The 23,813-nt window shown below is 46.7% G+C and overlaps 1 protein-coding gene across 1 annotated transcript; it reads left to right on the forward strand.

Annotated features, from left to right (window-relative positions):
• Positions 1 to 1,124: 1,124 nt before the first annotated feature.
• On the forward strand, positions 1,125 to 21,783 carry sipa1 (signal-induced proliferation-associated 1). Its single transcript, XM_088278845.1, has 16 exons — positions 1,125 to 1,448; positions 10,752 to 12,189; positions 12,367 to 12,491; positions 12,562 to 12,750; positions 13,576 to 13,750; positions 13,929 to 14,032; positions 14,497 to 14,654; positions 14,918 to 15,524; positions 15,707 to 15,981; positions 16,061 to 16,393; positions 17,116 to 17,242; positions 17,332 to 17,461; positions 18,429 to 18,527; positions 18,888 to 18,948; positions 19,319 to 19,397; positions 20,608 to 21,783. Exons 2-16 carry the CDS (start codon positions 11,103 to 11,105, stop codon positions 20,749 to 20,751), a joined length of 3,693 nt encoding a protein of 1,230 aa, XP_088134971.1. The 5' UTR covers positions 1,125 to 1,448; positions 10,752 to 11,102; the 3' UTR covers positions 20,752 to 21,783.
• The last annotated feature ends 2,030 nt before the right edge of the window (positions 21,784 to 23,813 follow it).

Here is a 23,813-nt window from a genome sequence, read left to right on the forward strand (position 1 = left end):
CTCAAAGGAATATTATTAAATGCTAATTTCAATTTAACAGGTGCGAATTTTGTTTTTTAAGCAGCTACAAATTTAAATGGAAAGACCGGAACAAGTGTGCTAATTGTCCTCAAGCAGGTTGATTGTTTGTAATGATGTCAGGCCCTACGTTTGGGGAGTACACAGAGGTAGCTCCGAACAAACAAGTCGCTTTCTCACACACACACATACACACACGCACACTCTTGTCAACTCTGCCCCATTTTGAGTCTTTATCTAGTCTCTCCAGAAGTGTCAGAGAAAACTAAAATGTGCACACAGATCATAAATACCCCCCTGATGCTGAGGACACCATTTTGTCAGCAAGATATATATCGTATATCATAATGACTAAGAAATCTGAGGAGTTCACATCGTTATATTGGGCCTCTCTTAAATTTAACACAGTCTTCCTTGTTTTTTCGAGTAATCCAAACAACAAACAAACTCGAGTAGAAATTATTGGTTGAGCAAAGACCTTCGCCAAGGTCAAACCAGCCTATCGTTGCTAAGCGCCATGCTGTCCACCATAGTTTACCAACACTGACACTTATTTGAATTTACCAGAAAATACGTTGGTTTTAAAGGATTTGGGTTAACAGTGTGTTATTGTCTTAAATACTTGGTCAATGGTTAATAAAAATTTCTAAAATATGATGCCTTCTTCCCATTCCAAAGATTATAAAGGTGACGTTATCCTGCTAACAAACTTTAGCAGTGCCAGTCAGGATTTATGTGAATTTTTGATAACGTGTCCGAATGAATAGTTGCATAAATAAGCAGCAGCAGGAAAAAAATAATCTCTGCTGACTGCAGGATGTGTCAACATTACATCACCGCCGTGCATGTGCAAGCTATCATGTTAAAGTGATATTTCCTTCATTTGAAAATCTTTCATTTTCCATGTATGAGTTTTTTTTTTTTTTTAAAGCTCCAGCTGACCACTGCTGTCTCTCTCTGTCAAGGAGACCAGGAGGGGGGAGGAGACTGGGGCTAAGCTGTGTGTTTGTGCATGTGTATGGGTGTGTGCGTGTGCGTGTGTGCGTGTGAGTGAGAGAGAGGGGGGGGGGTTGGCTTTAGTGTGATGTGAATGGAATCGAATCAGCCCAAGAGAGAGAGAGAGGGAGGGAGGAGGACAGCACACATCAACCTGCCTCTTGACTTAGCGAACAGAAAAGAGGCAGACAAATTGGGAAGTGTGTGTTACTGTGTGCTGTTTTTTTTCTTCTTATTTCGGGACAGAGGAAGAGAGCAGCAGACAAGAGGAACTAAGCGAAGTGGTGGAGGAGGCGGAGGTGGAGGAGGCGAGCGAGCCCCAGCGTGGAGATAGATAGCAGAAAAATGCCGCCATCGGGAGAGAAGGGGAGGGAGTCGGCCCGAGAGGAAGAGGATGAAACGAGACCGGGTGGATCGTAGCTGAAATGTTGGAGGTAGGAGCCTTTTCTTTCCTTCTTCCACGTCCAGCCTCGGCCGTGTCCTCTTTCTGACCATAATGGGCGCGCACGTTTGGAAGTGCACCACACAAGTCGTGTGTGTGTCGTGGCATGCACACAATCCAGCCTGCAGACAATGTATGAGCGAAGAGGGGATGAAATGATGCCTCGTGTCATCACATCTTTTGTCTCTCCATTTGTTGTTTTGTTGTCAGTGTGAACTGTGAGGCGGTGGAGTGAGCTAAGATGCCCCCCCCACTCCCCCACAGACACCTTGTGTGTCATTACTGCACAACATTCAACCCAGTTTTGCCACCTTTGTCGCATTTCATCAGCGGCCTTACTCCTCCCCCCACCTACCCCCATCTCTCCTGTCTCGCTATTGTGAGGCCCAATTGTCTTAAAAAAAAAAGCAGCACTATGACCCAGTCAAATGGTCAGTGCAAAAAGCCTGTGTCGGCTGGAGGGAGGGAACATGCATGGACAAAAAAAAAAAAAAACAAGAGCAATGGGATTTGGGTGCTAATCCTTATTTTGAAAGACAACAATAACAATGAGCTGCCACCATTAGAGGTGCTGTGGCGATATCATCGCATGTGGCGTGCAAAGACAATGACGGTGAAATGAATTGGGGTGTTGTTTTCAAGGTGGGACAGAGAAGGAGGGACCCCCCAACCCCAAACACCACCACCCTCCTGCACGCTTTCATTTAGGATGGGGCTGTGTGAGCGAGACCTGCGGCTTTCAGATAGATGCTGTAGGTAGGAAAGATGCAGGGATGGAGGACCTAGCATGCAGTGATAGAGACACAACAGCAACAGCAGCAGCAGCAGTCACTTACATAAGCCAGGCCACTCAAAGGACGGGGCATTTAATTTACATTGAGCCGCACGCCAAACCCCGCCCCCCTCCTACCCCCACCGCGCTATGTGCTATTCATTGTGGCGGACATGAACATTTTAAGCCGCAAAATGCCATTTTGACCTCAGATGATAGAAGGACTCCCTAAAGGTGAAAAAGACATTAATGTGAAGCCTGCACTGACATCATGTTGCAAAGAAGCCTCGTGTCAAAACTGTTGTAGGCGTGACTTCTGTTTAGGTTTTTTTTTTTTTAATAACTTATGTTTTCTTTGGATGGCATCAACGGTTTCAACTTCCTTTCTTTTTTTTTCACATTTTTTTGTTGCAATCTGCATTTTTTAATTGTAGTAGTAATATATACAAAGCATACCGTGATCAAGTTAATGTTGTGGTTGTTCTACACAGTAATTCGTTTGTAATTTCAATTGTTGTGAAAGAGATGCAGTTGCTTCACCCATATTGTGATCCCAAATTACAACCGAAAGAAACACAAAAAGGGTGGAAATGTTACGAGTAAAACTAAAATAAGAAAATAAACAGCACAGTCAACTTTTTACACAAAGTACCACTTAAAAAAAAAAAAGGACGTACAGTATCTTTCCAATTACCACAATCGTGACAACATTCAAATACAGCAGCGTATTCATCAAAAACAGAGGTTGTAGTGCTCTAAAGTTCAGTATTCTGAGGCTCTGTAACGTTAAGCAAATATGAAACTCAACACACCCTTTAAATATAGGAAAATTAAAAAGCGATATGAAGAATAATAGGTCATAAAGTTTGAAAACAGAAACTTCTAAAGATGAAATGCAAATGTGTTGTGCAGAGATTCTGGGGACGGAGGTTGAAAAGAATTATTTTTTTTTTTTAAAGAGGACAGACTAAGCAAGGATGGAAGTGGTTTTTCGTCCGTCCCTTAATCGTCCCCGGTGGTTGTGTTGGCAGCTAAATGCGATCTCGGTTGACACTTAAGCAGTTCGATCCGATCCCAAGATGCTCCCGATGGCTGCCTTGCATGCCTCCAAAACTGGAATGAGGAAAACGTTGCTGTTGGCGTCTCTCTCACCATTGGCAGACTGGTGAAATGCGAGGACGGAAGCGCTTTCATCAAAAGGACAAGGAAGGGACGGAGGACGATTATTTTATGAACAAGAGCGGAGGGACGATGACGGAAGGGTGTCCAGGTCACGTGCGGACTGGCAAAATAGGCTAAAGCGCAGCAATTCCGACCACATTGATGGATATCGTTGAGTCGTGCTTGTATTTTGCTGTGTTCATGGATTCTTTCTCACGTTGTTGCTGTAGATGCCCACTCATTTATTTTCCAGTATTTCCTCAACGTAAACGTGTTCCTTCACTCACAGCATTGCTGAAAGTTGCGTATTTTCACACTTGACTCCCTCAATGGCCATTTCTCAGAAAGTTGCATGACTATTCGCGGCCAACGTGGCACTTCATTTGAACTCCCTAAAGGAACCTGACAAGTGTGATTTGAAGTTGTGCCGACAATCATCTGCAGTAGAAGTGAGTCACACTCAGGGGAAATAAACATCAGGTCTAATGGTTGGTCCTATTATCACTGTGACGACTAAAACGGCACAAATAGTTTGCATTCATGAATCAGCAGTTGCACTGCAAAAGAAAGGAAAATGCGAGCAACACATTCTCTTTTTTTCGCAAGCTTGTTGTCAAGACGTGGCCAGGTGATTTTGCTACATTAGCAAACTGCTCACAGTGTCGAGTAAAGCAAACTCCAACCTTTTTTCGACAGCCCTCCGGTTTTAGATGACTGCCTAATTGCAGCCAGCGAGCGCATGTCTGCAAGCGCGTTCACTCAAACTTCCACTTCCTCCACAAACCTTTCTATTTAACTTTCAAATGAACGGCAGGTAACACATGGCGACCTTATATACTTTGTCACCTCAGTATTTTGGGAAAAAGACTCCGAGAGAAAGCCATTGTCCGTCGTCTCAATATTGTCCCGCCCGCATCCATCCATTGGACCATTAGGCCGTGCAGTGGCCGTCCTTCTCATTGTTCAAGTTGCCATCACACAGGAGAAGTGCACTCAAGGCCATTCAGAGCCGTTGAAAGAGAGCACATCACCACCTGCAAATAGCTGCAAATCGAAAGGGCACAAAACATCCTGCCCGGAGACCCATGTAAAAATACCTTTTTGAAAGAATAATAGATTGTCGGCCTAATGCACGCACGGGGGGGGGCTCTATTAGGCGGCCACTTGCCTCTCTCTCTCTCCCCCATGCCAAAGAAGTCACTTGCAACGTAGCGGAAGGACTGAGCAGCTGGAGCAGATGCGTTTCACTGCTGCAACGTCCGTCTGCACCAAACCAACATGCCGGCTTTAGCAAAGGAAGGTCATCTTAACGTTTGCGCGGAAACTCTGTACGATCAATGGATGAGGTACGGTCACGTATTTATGGAATACTTTCAGAAGACGATTTTTGCGCCGCACCATTGTTAGCGTGCCAGCTCATGCTAGATGTAGGTCAGAAGGTGCACAGCTTCTGAATTATATGAAGCCACCGAGAAGAGTCTGCATTTGCACCAAAGAGAGGGTGCGTCAAAATCAGAGGGAAAATGAGGGCGCTTTGGTTCAGAAATATTCGATTGACCTTATTGGAATATTACATTGGAATTGGAATCATTCTGGACTTCATTTTGTTGTAATAGCCATAGTTGCTTTGAGTTTCAGATGAGTGAGTGTGTCCATCACTGCACTATCGTCAACATTTCTGTGGCAAAAGCAGGGATTGGAAAAATAAAGAAAAAAAAACGGCCTGTGAAAGTCAACAAAAGAGTCACAGAGGCAAAGAATTCACTTTCTTCAAATAATGACAGCAATTTGAGCCGTCTGCTAACGTAATGGACATGAAATCCTGAATTGCCCCTCTGCGGGGCGAATAAAATGAAAAAATACAAATAAAAAAAAAGCATTCCAAATGAAAACGAGGCATTAAACATTTAGTCAGTCCCCACACTCGGGAAGCAAAAACAAATTGATTTCCACGCACAAATGAACACTTTAAGATCATTTTACGAGTGTAAACGAGGAGGGAGCAAAGGCGGTCACTTTGTCTTCCTCTGGAAGTGGGCGGGCCAGAAGAACAGCAGTGAAGCCAGAATAGTGCTTTTCCGTCTGCACGATGAATTCAAAATCAGCATAATAGACGTAGTCATGAAATCGAGGCTTCGTTTCTTGCCATCATTTTTGCCCCTCAGCCAAACGCGCACACACACACACACACACACGCAGATTTGCAGAGGGACAGCCGCTCTTCCTGTTCCCACGAGGACAGTGCACCACATCCATGGAGACTATTTCATACGCTAGCGCACCTCTCAGCATTTCACACGAAGCGGCAAATAACACACATGCAGTTTGCAGCAACGTGTATTTCGAGATGCACGGGAAGTGGTTGCGCTGTGTTGATGTCGTGGCAAATACATATCAAACAATGGAGGTGCGCTCTTTTAGCGACAGCACGAAGGCTGCAATGGAAACAATAGCTTTTACTCAGCAACGCTTTGAGCTTGGGCTTTTTTTTTCTTTCTTCATAAGAAGAGGAACTTGGCTATTAATATCCACAGTAACATTGAGTTTCTTTCACCTTGCTTCCCTCTGCGTGTTAACTGATGCAAGAGGTTGGCAGGCCAAATTCATTCTTCTGGCCTCAAAAGTTGCTTTTGTACATTAAACAGGACCCAAACAAAAGTACACAAAACAAATCACCCACGCAGAACTGAAAGTCTCATGAAAAGATTAACTTCAGCGGTGTAAGATGATGGGACATTTACTGGAATGCAAAGTTTTCTCTCCGAAATTCCAACTTACCAAAAAACATTTTGACATCTCCAAGGTGCATTTTTCATTTTTCTTTTTCTATTGATTACACTTTGAGACGTTTTTGTTCATTTGTAGGACTCTACTTAGATATTACAACAGCAGTAAATGTTTTTGCAACATTTTAAAAACTCAACCCAAAACAGAACTAATTGACAACAAATGGGAATACGCAGAAGAAGAAGAAATGTGCAAATATTCTTGTGCACTTTTGGTCAGTGATCCCCAACTACCGGTCCGCGGCCCGGAACCGGTCATGCCGATAAATTGGGCACGAAATAAAAAAAGGTTATTATTTATACGTTTACTTGTATATGTTGATCAGCAGTAATTAGTTTCCGATTGGGATTTTGCGCTACTCCCGTCGTCGATGAAGAGTTGCTTTTCTGCCCAAAAAAAGCTGTGCCAAAATGAACTGATCCCTGGTGGAAAAAAGATAGGCGGGCACTGCTGTTGTTGAGTCCTGCTCTAATCTAGCCAAAATAAAATAGAAGTTGAATGCATCTCAGTTGTAAGCATCACGCCACCGTTTTATGATATAATATTTTTTTAAGGGGGCAGGCGTAACGAAAATGTTTGTATTTCCTTGTCCATCTGTTTGTTAGTCAGCATGTTACTTCCTCGTTCCCGGAGGATAATGGCGGACAGGAGGTGCCGTAGTGAGGAAAATAAAATCCTGCATCTAGCGGCACCTTTAAACGGATGCGCTGCAATTTTATTCTTCTGTCAGCGCTTGTGACACACGTACATATGGATTATTATCCCAGATGAGTGGTGACACCGCAAAAGCCGGATTTGGGTTACCGCAATAAACCTTTTGCCGTCTGCAGTCTGTCACTCTCGGGTGGTGTTTGTACGTCTCGGGGGAGATGATTATTTCGACTGACTCTTCTGGGCAAAAACTGGCGACATATTGTCCAAGGCATGGCAGAAAACGAGAGAGGAGTGCAGCGCAATCGACTTCACGGCCAGTTTAGCGTCCGCGGTGTGACTCCAAAGGGGGTGGGGCTTGCGAAGGGAGGGCGGGGGACTGAATTTGACCATCAGACCGTCACATGAATACACTTTTACTTGATCTAAAAGCATCGGCAGCACGGCAGGCCGGTGTCAAAATGTTGAGCAGCAATGCAGAGGTGCAACTGGATGGAATGTAACAGCGTTGCATAGGATCAATAAAGAGCGTCGCTTTTATTATTTATTTCCTGCAACCAAACTGACGAGGCAGATTTTCACTCCCGGTGAAGTTGGACTTTTGAGCCGCTTCGGTCAAGTGCTTAAGAGTGAGGAATGAAGGCCCCTCGTGTGAGATTGAGAGAATGGAACGTGCAAGTTGCTCCGCTGTAAAAGCTTTGAGATGAGAAGCAAATATGTCGTGACACGATCCGCTAAAGCCGTGTGAGCGTCGAGTCCAAACCAAGCCGTCGACGCTCATCCTTTCTGGGTTCAATTGTTTCACAGGAAGCACGCTTGCGGCCTGCAAAATACGTCAAGCGACAACGGCTTCCCCAAAAACGGTTTGGCTTTTTTCACCGGGTTTCTGATTTGTCTTTTTCTTTGGCCTCGCTCTGATCGACACGAGCAAAGCATTGAGGTGACGCGTGTTTGTGTTTGTGTTTGAGATGAAACCAAACAGGCTTCACGCATCATCGAGATTCAAGGGCTGCGACTGTTCCTCTTAGCGCTCTTACCGAATGCTATCATCATCCTTGATGAAATGTTCGCAGGAGATGTCTTGTGGCTTGGTCATTTTTTCAATCATGTAGAAACAAACATTTACACGCCGGAATAACGACACCACAAAAACAAATTGCTCGGTTGCTGACTTTGCTGTCGTCTGTTTCCTTACTGTAAACATTTCTTTGATGCTCTTGTATCGGATCTCGTTCTAGCGCGCAGGTGTGCTCGATGAAGCCGCAAAATCAAGAAGTTGAGCATTCTTTTGTGCGCTTCCTCCTCCTGTTTATTTAAAAGCACGGAGTTGACTTGACGTTGATCCGGCTGTCGACTTGCGGCTCGGATGGCGAGGGGAGTCACGATCCGCTCCGAACTGGCCGCAGAGGAGCTCATGTGAGTGTACTGTTAGTATACGACATCATGTAACGTCATGGCTCGGCGGTACCCCGGAAAGTGTCATCTCGTCTTATATAAACAAGGGCATCTGACAATAACGCCGTACACATTCCATACATCGGCCTAAGAAGAAGCCTGAGCACCACTTGTAGCTTGTATTATTGAGAGCCTTTCAAAATGCATTTACTGTTTATTCCCATCATGTCCTTAAGTTATTTTTTATTGCCACTCAGCCGTTGCCGCTATCATTCATTGATCCGTTTATATTCGGGCGCATGGTTAAAGCCAGACTCGTGCGGCACTGCTCACTGACGGATATCCCAGGAAACGTGACGCTGTGAACAAGCTCCGTTGTCTTTTCTTCAGGTTCTAATCTCGTTGCACACTTGAGTACAATGACAATAAAGGGATTTCTATTCTATTCTATGCGTATATGTTTCCCTGGGTATTTGCATATATAGCATTTAAATTGTAAAAAATTTCAAGAGGCTTTCAGATGAACATGCATGAATGTAAGCAGGTAAAAAGGAAGTACTGCTCACGACGCAGTTCCTCTTTGCGTTGAACTTCTTGCAATACGTGCCACACGCTTGTTCATGAATGATTAATAAAATGGCAACGTGCTTTGAAAAAACACAACCCTCATTGAATCATTTGGAAGAGGGATGTATTTGTTATGCCTGCATTATTCTCATTGTACTCTGTTTGGTTCTTTTTTGTCACAATGCTATTGGCTGCACCTAAAATGTATTTGTAGGTGTGCAAGCAAGTTTGGAAAGGATACACCTTTTTACGATCATATCCTGCTGCCCAAAAAAAAAAAAAAAAAAAGTCAATGGAAGTGTCCTCTATTTTGGGTTCATTTGAATTGGGGAGGGGGAGATGGCATAATCACCAAGTTCTGTTGGATGGCATACCACATTTCCACTTGGCATAGGACACGTTGTCATGGAAACAAGTGCTGATTTATGAGTTTGAGAATTTCTTAAGAAACGTTCCGTGTCAACGGCACTTTCACAGTAGCTTTGTGCTGCGCTCTTTCTGCTCGTTGGACCCACTTGCAGTCGAAAGTATGTTGCACATGCGCTTGGGCTCAAATAGATTGAGCACTCTTGTCCTGATGAGGGTCACAGGTCAACTAACGCTATGCCACAGATGACTGTACACTGATTTGTTGTCATTAAATCAAGTTTCCCGCAGCGATGTTACTAATCGCTGAAGAGTCACAGAACACAAAGCCGCGGGTGCCCGAAATGCTGACTCAGACGATGTGAATCGGCAGTCCGCACAATTGTGCAGTCAGCAACACGTCCTGCTCAGTCTTCTCATGAGGAGCTTGCATGGAAAACACCTCGGCAGTCGTCGCATTAGCATATCTTGCCGCGCGACTGAAACCGCTGATTGTGACACGTTACACAACTTCTGCATTTTGTTGTTTGTAAATGCGTCTTTTCCTGGGCCAGGAAACGTATACGAGTGCAGAGTGCAGATAATTGGGGTGTATTTTCTTTGAACACTACAGTGTGTGTGTGTGTGTGCTGGGGTGTGTGTGCGTGTGCATACAGCTGCACCTGCTCTTCAGGATGCAAGCGCGAGAGCCTGCGATGCATGTGAAAAAGGCTTGACAGGAAGAAGTCTCACGCCGCTACGAACGGCGACAGGTTGCAGCTTTGGGTTATTGACGTCAGTGTGGTCAAACGAGAGAAAACAGATGAGCTTCATGTTATCGGTTTATTGTTGTTGTCGTTTTTTTTTGTTTTTTTTAAAAGCAGTTATATGAGGACTTCATAGGAGAACATTTCTACCTCAGTTCAAATATTATTTTTTTTCATTGTGAGATAGTAGCTGCAAATGTTAATGCTCGTGCATGAATGACAGCTGCGCATCTGCGCATGTGGGATGAAACGTAAAGGACAGTGTCCTTCTATTGTATGTTGCCAGGCTTCCAGTGAGTCAGGAAGACACCCCACCCCTCCCAGTGCGAAGACTGTCTATAGTGAAAGCACTTTCATGGGCTGGTTGTATTGAGGCTTGTGGAGCTATTTAGAGATTTTTTTTTTTCATTGCACTACAAGAGCCCAACAGTCAAACATCAAATCAAACATATGCTGATCAAATATAGAATTGTTGACGTCAATTTCTCTGGCAACTCAATATTTTATTTCTATGTAATTATAGTTCCCGGTGGATCGACTTGAAATATGCATTTTATTGATTTGGAAAAAAATGGTTAAGATTTAGATTTTGCATCGATTCAATAAAATTGACAAAATCCGTCAACATGAGTACAAAATATACTGGGTTGATGATTTGTTTCTTCAAAAATCAACATGTTGCTGTGACCTTTGTCTCGTCCCGTCAGTGGTCACCACAGCCAATGATAATAAATCCATTTTTAAAAAAGTCACACTTTTGTGACATTCTGACATTGCTTTCACATTTCCTCTTCACATTTTATGTCAAAGCGTAATGGGAAAAATCTCAAGATGTGTTCTTTCTTTGTAGGCGCTGAAGAATCAGTGGATGGGGGAGCAGACAGGGCCTCGTCTAAGAGGAAGAAGAATCGGGCCACAGTGATGGTGCGCCGTAGTCTGCAGGAAGCGGCACCTCGCAACTCCCGGATCACTCCCAGAACTCCCCGCCGCACGCCCGGTTGAGCCTCGGCTCCGTTCTCAGCGCTCCGGGCTTCATCATTCATCCGCACGTCACAGCTGCCGTGCGCATGTGCAGTTGAGAGCATCTCAAGTGTTTGGAAGCAGGACCCGATGCGTCGCTTTCACTGAGTAGCGTTGCCGTCTCACGTCCGGATCACATCGGGGATCATATAATTGGGTCGGAGGTTACTTCCCGGGCGACATGCAGTCCGACGACCTATTTGTGCGCAAGTTTCGGCGGCAGAATGTGCGGCCACCTCCCGCGGCCGTCAACTTTGATCCCAAACGGGAGGTGGGCGTGGTGGAGTGGCCGCCCAGGAGGGAAGGAGACGGGTCGGATGGAGACAACCTGACCCCGAGCCGGGCGGGCCTGACCCTGCGCGCGGTGGGCCGGGGCCACATCATGCAGAGGAGTAACAGCGATGTGACTTTGGGAGACTTGGACTCTGGCGGGAAAGCCGGAGGGAAAGCTACTCGGGCGGTTGGTGAGAAAGTCGGTGCGGGAGCGCAGGGCGACTCTGGGTTGCTGCTACACAGGGAGTATGGCAGTCTGTCCTCACTGGAGAGGCAGACTCAAGTCCAGGACGGAGGAACTGCAAACCACGGGCCCCTCAGCCCAAATGCTCTCCGCTTTAAAGATCCCTTCCTACTTTTAGGACTCCAAGGCAACCCACCAGAACCCGACGGCTTTTTCCGAGGCTTGTCGTCTGCCGCAGGGGACTCCCCAAAACCTGCAAAGCCGCCCAAGCCTGAAGGTCTGAGCAAGAAGTCCAAACCTCAAATCCCTCAGCCTGGTCCTTTTGATAACATCGGGGGCGGTGCTTGGGTAAGGAACTTTGCCCATTATGACGTTCAGAGCATCCTCTTTGACCTCACCGAGGCCGCCACCAACAGAGACAGCATCGGACGCAAAAAGAATATCACCTCGGGGGCCTCCGCTGCCTCCCAGATGCGGCCCCTCTCCCAGGGTACGCCCTCCTCGCCCGCACCGGGCGGCACGGACGACCCCGAGCAGTCCCTGCTGCTGGATGAAGGTGACGGCAACGACAACGAGCTCCTGCTCAGCTGCCCCCACTTCCGGAATGAGACGGGGGGGGAGGAGCAGGTTGGCCTGGGCCAATGCCCGGCCAGGCGGGGGCTGTGGCTGAGCCCGCGAACCCCCAACGATGCCGCCTCAGTCCTGGAGGAGCCCAGAGAAAGTCACATCCAGCAGCAGGGCAAAAGCAACTATTTTATAGAACATGCAGATTTGGGGGCTCATTATTATCGCAAATATTTCTACATGAAAGGTAAGAAACAGCAGAAAGGAATTCAACACGTTAAACACTCACCGGTCACTTATGGAAACCCTCGAGCAATGAGAAGTTCTTCTCTTGCGCACAAATTACAAAGTATATCACCACAATGATGAACATTGATGAATCAATAATGCATTCCTTTTTATATTGTTTGTATTTTCAATCCAGAACATCAGAATTTCTTTGGCATGGACGATCGCCTCGGGCCGGTGGCCATCAGTTTCCGCAGGGAGGAAAAGGAAGGCACCAGTGGAGCTCAGTACAATTACAGAATCATCTTTCGCACCACAGAGGTATGCATAGAATTCCCTCGTGCTCATTTTGCGATGAGCCGAAGATGGAACATGAGACTTGCCTCCTCAGATGAAGACACTGCGAGGGTCCATCTTGGAAGAGTCCGTTCCCTCGGCCGCTCGTCACGCAACCCCTCGAGGCTTGTCTCCGAAGCGGCTGCTGGAGTTCATCATGCCCGATCTCAACCTACATTGCCTTCGCTTGGCCTCAAACTCCCCCAAGGTCCGCGATACTTTGCTCAAGCTGGATGAACAGGGGGTAAGCATTCTGATGGAAAAATATGACTTTCATTCAGGTTGTGCCTTTGGCAGAATTTAAATAGACGTTACATCGCAGGGAACATATTCAGATTGCTTTGATTATCTTGCGGATATGTGGATGACGTTTTTTTTTCCCTTGGCTCCATTTAAAGCATTTGGGGATTTGTTCTGATCAGGCTATTTGGTCATTTGGTCATTGTTATATAAAGAAAATCTGTTGGCTAAAAGAGGAGACCTCCACCAAGCTTTTAAATGACAACATTACATACCTGATTGAAGAAAAAAATTCCTTTGACTTTTTTAGCATTCATAATTTTGAATGTGAGGAATCTGGCTAAAATGTAAGAACGGATTGAGCACTAAATGAATGACTTGCACATCTCCGTTGATGGAGCATGGCAGACGCAATTGATTGAGAGATCCTTCATCATGCAGCCAGATAATCGACTCACGACACAATGCCCAAACAGCCAAGGAGTTCATCAATAAGCGGAAGGTCTGACATAGTCAATGTCCAGATCAAAAGGAGATGCTGCATATATTTCGGAACTGCGATATTTAAAATGTTACTTTTTCCTCATAGCGCCAAATCACACTTTTCTCAAGTATTCTGTCACAGTCCAGTCAAATTCGAAACGGCTTGGTTGTCAAGGCACGCCAGAGAGACAATTATTCCTAAGCAGCCTAGAAAGGCATCGCCAATTGTTTGATGATGTCAGCAGGTCAGAGGCTTGATGCTGTTATTGCAAGAAAACGATTTACATCCGATTATGATTCATCGTAAAGCGTTCTCTCTATTTTTTTTTTTTGTCTTGGACTTTAGTTAAATTTCCAGCGAAAGGTCGGCGTCATGTACTGCCGAGCTGGCCAGAGCTCCGAAGAAGACATGTACAACAACGAGAGCTCCGGGCCGGCGTTTGAAGAGTTTTTGGATCTTTTGGGTGATCGTGTGCGACTGAAGGGCTGGGAGAAATACCGAGCTCAGCTGGACAACAAGAGTGAGTGAAAACACTCCCATGTTTGTCGCTCACGTTTGATTACAAAAGGCCCTCTCAGGAGGGCATCGGTGTAAGATTATGACGACTAAACTCATCATTTGACCATCATTCGCCGTGGCTTTCCAAACCACGATCTTCCGACTTCTTTACATGGCATGTTTTTCTCGTACTTGCGCAGCCGACTCGACGGGGACGCATTCCCTCTACACACGCTATCAGGACTATGAGATTATGTTCCATGTGTCCACCATGCTGCCCTACACAGCCAACAACACCCAACAGGTACAACTAAAGCGCATAGATGGATCATTTTGATAAGACAGAAACATGAAGCGCCATGAATCACAATTTCTAAAGACCGTTACAGTCGCTCAAAGAAAAAGAATGACATGAAAATCCCGCCCCCCGGTGTGTTCACTCTCACCGGGAACAGAGTCGCCTCGTTGCTGAAAAATGGTGGGATTCTCGTGCAATCTGGTGATTCCAATGTTAATGCCCAAAATGGACCGGCTCATATAAAGACAAAAAGACTTTGCTTGTTTAATGGTCGTCTTACATGAGCATCTGCAGGCTGCATTGTTGAATACATCAAGTATGCTTCAACTCTCACAAGGCACTTGGATGCCAGTTTCTTCATTTTTGCTGTACTTTGAAACATTTGATGTCAGGGAGCGAGAGAGAGAGAAAAACTTCTGGAGTAGAGTTTGTCATGTTTGTCTATCGATCCTAACTGACCTCATTTTTAGCTGCTGAGGAAACGCCACATCGGCAACGACATTGTAACCATGGTGTTCCAGGAGCCGGGCGCGTTGCCCTTCACGCCAAAGTCCATCCGCTCCCACTTCCAACACGTCTTCATCATTGTTCAGGTTCACGAGCCCTGCACAGACGACACCTATTACAGGTCTGATGCCGTGCCTTTGTAATGCGCTCCGTTTCCGTCATTAGCGCCACCATGAACATCAATCGCTCACGAGATCTAACTGTCAAGCATTTCGCATCCTTTATAATGTCGTTCATATTTTGGTCAATGAATTCATCGAAGCGCTAAATGAAAATTGAGCAGTGATGTGTGTTGCAAAAATGTTAATCGACCTGAAGGGTTGCACACAAACCTCTCGACGGCAAATAGGAAATGCCACCTCTGCGTCTGTCTTCCCCTCTCAGGGTGGCGGTGACCCGCTCTAAAGACATGCCATTATTTGGCCCACTCTTCCCAAAGGGCGCTCTCTTCCCTCGCTCGCCGGCCTTCCGAGACTTCCTCCTGGCCAAGGCAGTCAATGCTGAGAACGCCGCAGAGAAGTCTGAAAAGTTCCGCTCCATGGCCACCCGCACGCGACAAGAATACTTGAAGGACTTAGCTGAAAACTACGTGACCACGACGCCCATCGACTCCTCCACCAAGTTCCCGCTGCTCTCCTTAGGAGGCAAGCGCAAAGACAAGCTGAAGGGCGCCAAGGGGGCGGAGCTGCACAGTGCCGGGGCGCTCGTATGGGCCGTGATGGCCGACGGCGGGGAGGAAGGCGAGGCGGGAGAGCTCCGGTTGCCTTGCCTGCTGGGCGTCTCAGCTGAGTCGGTGGTGCTCATCGAGAGGTGCACGCGCAGGGTGGTGTTTAACTGCTCCTGCAGGGACGTCATCGGCTGGAAGGCGCTGGCCCAAACCAAATACGGCAGGCCCTGCTTGGACATCTTCTATGAGCGCGGCGACTCGGTGTCCATCAGCGCGATGGAGAGCCAGGCTGAGGATTTGAGAGAGGTGGTGCAGAGGCTGGAGGTGGGTGATCATCACATTATGAGTCACTCGCGTCACGTTTGATCAGACAAGGAACCGTTTGCGCTCTCACAAGTGAATGTTCAAAATGGACCCTTGATGACTGACTAAGAAGCAGTAGAACTGCATCATTTCTACCAGGGTTGTAAGAATAATGACGGTCTGCGCGATCCTTTCATCTGCAGTTGGTTACCCGGGGGTGCGAGGCCCTGGAGGTCACGCCGCTACGTGACGGCGTGGGCCAGCCCGGGTTCCTGATGAACGAGGAGGGTTTTGTGACGGAGCTGCAGCGCTTCTGCTATGCCGAGAGCGGCGGCCTGCAACTGTGGGCTCGCGTGGTGCGCCTGTGCGGCCACTCCCTGGTCCACCTCAGCACGGAGGAGAGGACCAGGCTGCTGCGCACGGCGCACAAGATCCACATCACCGTCATCCCGCCAGACGAGAACGGGAAACCGCGCAGGTGGAATGATTTGGACGATTTGAAAATCGAGGGAGCGAGGAGGAACGACAGCTTGATTTGATTTCTTTGTGCTCTTCAGGAGCTTCTCTGAGCTGTACCAGAAAGCAATCAAGGACGCGGAGTGTAAGTCCGGCGAGGCCTGGGTGCTTGATGAGCGGAAGGAAGAGGAGGACGAGCAGCCAAAGGGGGACAGCATCGCTGAGCCGGGCACGGTGGAAGGGGACGGGTCAGACGATCGTCAAGGTCGCAGTGAGGGAGCTGTTGCGGACTCGCTCCTGGTGCCACCGAGCCTGCCCTTGTTACGGGCCACTTCCCTGCAGGACCAAACCACCAATCAGGACCAGGAGGGCTCCCAGCTCACGCGCAGCTTCTCGTTAGAGAGGCATTCAGCCTTCAGCCAATTCCGTGAGGGGTGAGTCTTTGAAACAATCGCTCGAGGGAATTGCTTCAGGTTGCGAAGTCACCAATCGAGTCTCGACCTTTCTTGTCCTTCGCAACTATGATTGCATGATTATGTTCCAAATGTGAAAAGAGTCAAAGCTCGATAAACATTGCTTTAGACCAGGCGTGGGCAAACTTTCGCTTCTAAAATTTGACGGAGGGGGCCGGACCGGGAGCAGATGGATGGAGTGTTTCGCTCACCTCACCTCATCAAAGAAAAAAAAGGCATTGAATCTGAAATGAAAGTGAACAAAAACATTACAACAATATCAATGTCTTTGAAAAAGCACGGCATTTAGAAAATAAAACACAAACCAGGTTGATTCATTTCATTTCTTTCAAGTTAAAAATGTTCAACGGGCCGCATGTGGCCCCCGGGCCGTAGTTTGCCCACACCCGCTTTCTACAGATTAGCTTTTTGCTGGTTGATTTTATGCAAAAGAGAATTCCAAACTATGTACGAATAAAGTCGTGAATGATTTTTGAAGTCCTGTCGAACAAAATGAGTGCATTTTTTTCCCAAAAAGATTCTTTAAACGGAGCGTGTTCGGGAAACCGCAATCCTGCCGATTACGTGTTTGAGTGCTTCAAATTCCATTGACCTCTGACGTCTGCCGTGCATCCAAATGTCACCAAGCCAAATGAGTTTTTCTTTTTTTCTTCCCTCCCACGCCGCATCGCTTTCGCTTCCAGACACATTTATGACGACGTGTCCTCGGAAGAGGAGCGAAACATCTACGAGAATGCCGGCGATCTGAGAGATGCCACGCCTGATCTCATACTGGAAGTCAAGCCCAAACTTGCCCTGGAGGACGAACAGGTGACCTTGAGAGAGGAACGTGTTACAAATGTCTGTTCAGTCCTGGCCCCCGCCCTCATCTCTCTTTTTGTTTTGTTTTGCTTCTGTAGTTCATTGCGGACTTTGGTGACGACAAAGCTTCAGCGAGCGACTCGTCGCTCTCCTCCTCGAGGTTGTCATGCGTGGATCGAGCTGAGAGGAACTCACGAGCCTTAAGTCTTCACAACTCCATCACCAAGAGTAAGACGCCGATGAATGGAACACACACACACACACACACTCATCGGACACAACATTAGGTACACCCACAAACTGGTCGTTTTTCGTATAAGAGCTGTATTAAAAAAAAACATTTTGATGATTGTAAAGGGAGACAATTCGAAACTTTTTTTGGACATCTCATGCGTTCAAACACATTATATTATGACCCCGAGCATGGACTCAAACGAAGCTGCTCCAATCATGCCCAAATAGAACAATAAGAAAACATCTCTGCTTGATTTGTGCCTCCATTGACCTATTCCTCTTTTCATATCCTTTCTGTGTTAAAGCGCTTTTTTTCATCTTCATCATCCCTCTGCTCCCCACTGCATCCCCTTTGTCCTTCCTCCTACCCTTCCGTCCATCCTGCCCCCTTTTTCCGCTAATCTGCTATCACCCCCTGCCAGGGCTGGGATGAAAAGGGGGACAGATGGGTGGCGGGAGGGGCGGAGTTTTAGCTCAAGACACACTCCAAATGCCATCTGCTGTGCCTCCGCTGAGACCATCAACCTCACCATTTAACAGCCATGAGTGGACACCCACTCTGCAGATTTATGATCATATGTGTGTGTGGCGGGTCAATAAAACCCAGGATTATTTTTGCCTTCTGAAGAATCACAAGCATTGTTTTTGTCCTTTTATAATGGCAATACTGTAAAAAAAAAAAACGGTACTTGATCATTAAATTCCTCATTTTGTATTCAAACTGAATTGCCCTACATTGAGTCTAGACTGGGCTAAAACATCTGCAGAAGCATCAAGCAGTTTAGCTGAAACCAGCTGGCATTTACGCAGCAGCGCCACCTTGTGGTGGCCTTCTTTTGCTCCCCAGAAAGTTGAAAGTCAAAATGAGAGCATGAGAAAAGTGCTGGCTGTCGCCCCAGATGCATCCTATTAGCGCGTGTTTCACGCTGCAGCTGTACTGATCTGAAATCGCTGCTCTCAGTTCTCTCAGAGACGACGGATTCTACCGAAGAAGAGTGGCAGTCCATTGCTGACCTGGCCAACGCCTGCCGCAGCATCCTCGAGGCTCTGTCACGCGAGGGTGAGCAACTATTTAACCGTTCCGTCATGTGAATGTCAAAACATCTTCAGGAGGCCAGCTAATGACATCTTCATGCTCACTGATAGTGTGTGTTGTTAAAAAAAACAAAAGGAGGTGATGGCAATCAGTAAAGCTGTTCCTACGTGCACACTCTTGAAATTCAGTTAGACTGCCTTATTTCAAAGTCGATGGCAGACGCTAATGATGAAAGAAGAGTTTGCAAAATGTGAAAACCGCACAAAGGTTAACAAGCTCGATAAGGTTGATACGCATTTTTTGCGGATGCACCTAATTTTGCGTAAAAACTTGATATCGGACGCCTTGTTGGTTTGATGTAATCAAATGCGTCCGTTGTCGCAGATCGTAAAGCTGGAGACCAATCAGGATCGGAGACGGACGGCAAGCTGAACACAAAGGAAAGGTGGGTCAACGGTTGCTGCGCAACAAATATTGTCCCGATTTCACTATCTCGGGACAGATTGTCTCGTTTTTGTCCGCATCAGTGGGAGAACCTTCTTGCCGCATGCGCACACACGCTCAAATGAATCACATTCAGTTCCGGTGCTAGCTAGCTAGCTAGGATGTAAGAAAAGCAAACGGCTGACATATAGATCTTACAACTGCATGTCAACAAGCCACCTTACGTAAACCACGACAAAAACGCACGATCCTCATCAAAAGTATTAGCTAGCATATTAGCCCAAATAAGTGAGGTGATGCGCACGAGCATTTTTGTACCATCAATCGTAGGTCACTTCTTACTGACTTGTCACCGCTTGTATGTGCCGCAGTGACTCTCCAGGCCACCTGGAGGAGAAAGTGTCACAGCTGGAGGTCATGCTGAAGAAGCTGCAGGATGACCTGCAAAAGGTGCTTTGATTTTCCATGTTGGCTCTTAGTTTTTGGGTGGGAGCAAACGTTTTCAAATTGGTGGGTCGAAGGTGATTTTCTTTCTTGTCGACATGTTTAAGGCCTTCCAGCCAATGCAACAAGCTTTCGTAAAGAGGCAGCCGACTCGGTGCGGAGATTTAATACAAACGCTGTTCTTTTTTTTTGTTGTTGTTTTTTTTTTGCACTCGTACTGTAAAATCTGCCGCCATTGAAAACCCACCGAAAGCTGTATTTTGCGTTTTCATTTGGTTGAACCGAGTCCTTGTGATCTTCATGTGGAAAATTGTGCGGCAATTTGTATGCGTTGAGCCGGAAGATTTCCGATGGACTGTTTTTCTTTCGGCAAATTGCTGCTTGAACGCATAGTTGCCTTGCATTGAGAATTGTCAATACTGTGCAGAATGTGTGTCAACTCTGTGTGTGTGTACAAAAGTTTTATTCCTCCCGATAATTTATATGAAAAGTCATTGATAAAAGTTCTTGACTGGGACAGCAACTGTGACTCTTTTCAATTTTGACTCATTCGGCGGGTGACTTTCTCGTCCAATTGATTTACTGCTCGGTTCCCGAAATCCATTGGGTTGGAATCATTGACGGCAAATGATGAGCCGCGTTCATATTTTAATGTTTGACGAGGAATGAATGGAATAGCGCAGTTGTCGCCAAACCCTGTATGTTGTGAAATAATGTGCGATACGCTATTTGACACACGTGAAGCCTGATATTTGTTGAAGCGTTACTTCATCTGCAATGCATCCTCATTGGAGCTGTGTTCGATCGATTGACTGACGTGCGGTGAACAAAATAGGAAACGCTTCACCGCACGACGCAGCGCACTTGATTACGTCCTTCAATTAGTAATGCACGTTCGGCGATCGTGCGGGTGTACCTCATGCTTCGGGTCACGAGTACACGTGCGCTATTTATGGAGACTTTTCCATGGATGTGAATGGGAATCAACGGCAAAATCAAGAGGAAATGCTTTCATTGGCTCCATTTCAGCTTTGAGCATATAAGCCTCACGTCTTTTTGTAAGCGTCGGCCCCAAATTGTCACAATTGGAAACGTTTGACTTGACGGTATCATCCATAATCCAGGTTTTCGCCCCCTCAACCCTTTCCGTTCCTGCCACACGCAGCCATCTGAGAGACGGCCTTTTGTTTTTTCTTTGTGTGCCCGTGTCTTCCAGGAGAAGGAGGACAAGGCGGTGCTGCAGGCCGAGGTGCAGAGCCTGCGGCAGAACAACCGGCGGCTGCAGGAAGAGTCGCAGAGCACGGTGGCGCGCCTCATCAAAGTCACCGAGCTTCTGTGCAACGTCAACAAACCGTGTTAGCGCCGCCGCCGGCAACAACCGTCAGCAGAACGATCACGTCGCGTGTGCGCGTCCTCCGCAGACAGGAAGTCCAGGAAGGTGTATGCAAACAGACTCTTTAAAAGCCCTGACATTGCGCAACGCCCGAGTGATCTTTTCGTGGCGTGCGCGTGCATCTCTTACTGTACTTTGCTTCGAATGCTCGACAAGCCGGGCTGAGCGGCGCTCCTCATCTTCGGTGACGACTGATCAGCATGTTGATGTGAAAATGGACCCCAAGTGTACACATTGCATCTTCGAGAGCGTGTGTGCGTGAAGAGTAGCGTTCCATTCTAGTGTGCAAACCAGACAAGGAAAAGGAGGCCAACCTCTTGCTTCTTAGTCGTACTGTACTCACGTTTTAGGAAGGGATGCTCATTCATGAAAGCAAAAAGAGAGCGCCGACCGTGCGTGTGTGTGTGTGTGTGTGTGTGTGTGAGCCGACCGTGTGTGTGTGAGCGCCGGGAAAGGGATGGTGGCCCCCTTGAAGACACACAATGGCAGGAAAGAACGGCTTCCTTCCGCAACCTTGTAGCAGCCGTCCTGTGCAAGTTCTCCCGACGCCAAACGGCAGCTTTTAGAGCTTTAGCTGTTTCCTGCAAGACGAATAATAATCATCATCATCATGTGTTTTGGGGGGAAATCTTTGTTTTGCTTTCTGGATTCTTCCTTGCACTTTTTTGGGGGGTCAAATCAGCACTGGACAGAGGCACGTATCGGATTGGATTTATCCTGACCGTGCTCTTCCCTCTACCTTACCTGACTGAGTTTTTTTTTTGTGTCCACTGCTAACGAGGTGTGTTTAAAAAGAGGCTGACTGCTTCTCCTCAGTGCCAACTAACGTCCAGGCAGCTCTTCAAGATCCTTCCATCCATTGCGTTTCAAACACCCACTCAGACTCTCAATGCTCTTGTTTAGTCTACAAACTTCCTCTTGTCATGTTATTTGAGAGCCACTGTGAATACTTGCTATCAGCATATTGAGATGGAGTATATACAGATGGAAATTATCACTGGAATGTTTATTACCCGTATGCGAGGATGCTTTGTCCAGCTCCTCTTCTGCAAATGTCGAAGCCGCCGGACTGTTTTAACTGCGTCTCGTATTGTTTGGGTGAAGCATGAGAATGTGCCATGCAACATCCAAGCTTGCCCCTCCGTATGTGTGTGCGTGTGCGTCAAAATGTAACTTAGGAATCATGCAAATGTGCATTTTCTTGTAGCTGTTGAAACTTGAGGGAAAAAAAACATGCAGAGAGGCCAGGCGTGCTTGGTTTGAAAATGCGACTTTCTTTGAAATCATGTCGAGCTCGCATTCTCCTCTTCACAAGGTCTTAAAACGCCATTAGGTACGCCTTAACGAGCGAGGACGGTCAAAGTGTGAGCTTTCTGACTTTGTGCCTAACTGAAAATGAAATGGATGTCGAGCCAGCTCACTTTTCTTTCTCATTTCGTTGTCTTCTGCTTGCACTGACTTGAGGTTTCCGTTGTAGAAGAACGTGTCGACATCTGCTGTGTGAGCAAAATACATTCGAGGGGACGACCATGTGCGTTGTCGTTGGCGATCTGACAAATATACCGTTTTGAAAAGGCAATTAAAAGTGGAACCTGAATTGGCGGTGCGTTGCAATCCGCTTGAACCCGACATAAATGTCTTGAAGTTTTTCAATGACGGGCATTGCATTTAAAAAAACAAATGGTATCTGAAAATCCAATTTGAAAGACACAAACAACGGAAGGAAATGAAGTTGTACTTTTCCATGTTCATTATGAGAAAACTGTTCATGAAAAAATGACAAATTTGCGGGGCGTAACCTTGAATGGGGAGACGCCAAAGCTGCTGTCATGTTCACAGTACAGCGTACAAACATGACATTCCCACAAACGTTCCCCATTGAACTCTTTTCTCAAACAACAGCCAAAGAAAAACGCTTTCTCGGCCCTGCACTGACATTGGGAGAACAACAAAGTCTTTATTTGGGGCTGAAGCACACCATGGATTCTTCACAGGGAGCTCCACTGTCGCGCGCACGCACACACGCAACACAAGGGCCGTTTAACTCAGCTCTAAATACGGACGTTTTAGTCGGAAATGTGCAGCAAATTCACTTTCTTGTTTTCGCTTTTCTGCCAACAAGAGCGGGCATAATGATACATTCAGGAACAAGTCGTTTTCTCTCGTGATCACTGAACCGACGAGCAGAGTCACCGCCAAGTCTTGAACTTCTACTCAAAAGCTGTGCTGATCTCAACTCCAAAGTGATGTATTGCTGCCATCTATTGGCAACTTTTGGTCATTACAAACCTTGTGCCAGTAGACACAATAAAAATGTACTCGATTTAAATATACAGAGCCCCGCATACTCACCTATTTGGAGATTTCAAAAACCGGACATTTTTTTGGGTGGTGGTGGGAGGATGAGCCAACCTCAGTTTTATTGTTTGTTGTTTTTTTTGGGTGGAAAATTGGCTGATCAAAGCATCTCATCCCCACTAATTTATTTTTTTTAAACACAATGTTTAAGAAAAATAAAAACATTTTGAAGAAAATTGCCAAGACGGTCAATTATTTGCGGAAATTCCAATTTGTGGGCGGGATCAATCTTTTCTTGGCGATGACTTTACTGCAGGTTCGTTGGTGCCACGGGCAACAATGATGCCGTTTCCTGCTCGGGCACCCTCCCATCAAATCTTTTCACGCTGCACGTCAGCAGGAAACCAGTGACAGGAAGCACTACGCTGCCGGTGCCGTGAGAAAAGTCAGCCCCCAAACGCCACCGCCTCAAACGAAGCGTTCACTCATCTCTCGCAGCTTTGTGGCTAAAAGCCACACGCGCACTCAAAGTTGGAAAAAAGACACGCTCCAAATCATAGCCAGGAAATACACGCAATGGATTGGTCCCAAGCTGACAACCGATGAACGGGTCGCCATGCAGTCAGTCTATTCATCCTCATCGAAGAGTCTGCATTGCGTTTTTCTCCCTGGGAACGGAAGTTTTGATTGAGCGACCATTCCTTCCTGTTTTGGCAGCGTCCCATTGTGCC

This window comes from Idiotropiscis lumnitzeri, chromosome 17, assembly GCF_059441095.1.
Source record: "Idiotropiscis lumnitzeri isolate Australia: NSW breed Sydney's pygmy pipehorse chromosome 17, RoL_Ilum_1.0, whole genome shotgun sequence".
Classification (NCBI taxonomy): Eukaryota; Metazoa; Chordata; class Actinopteri; order Syngnathiformes; family Syngnathidae; genus Idiotropiscis; species Idiotropiscis lumnitzeri.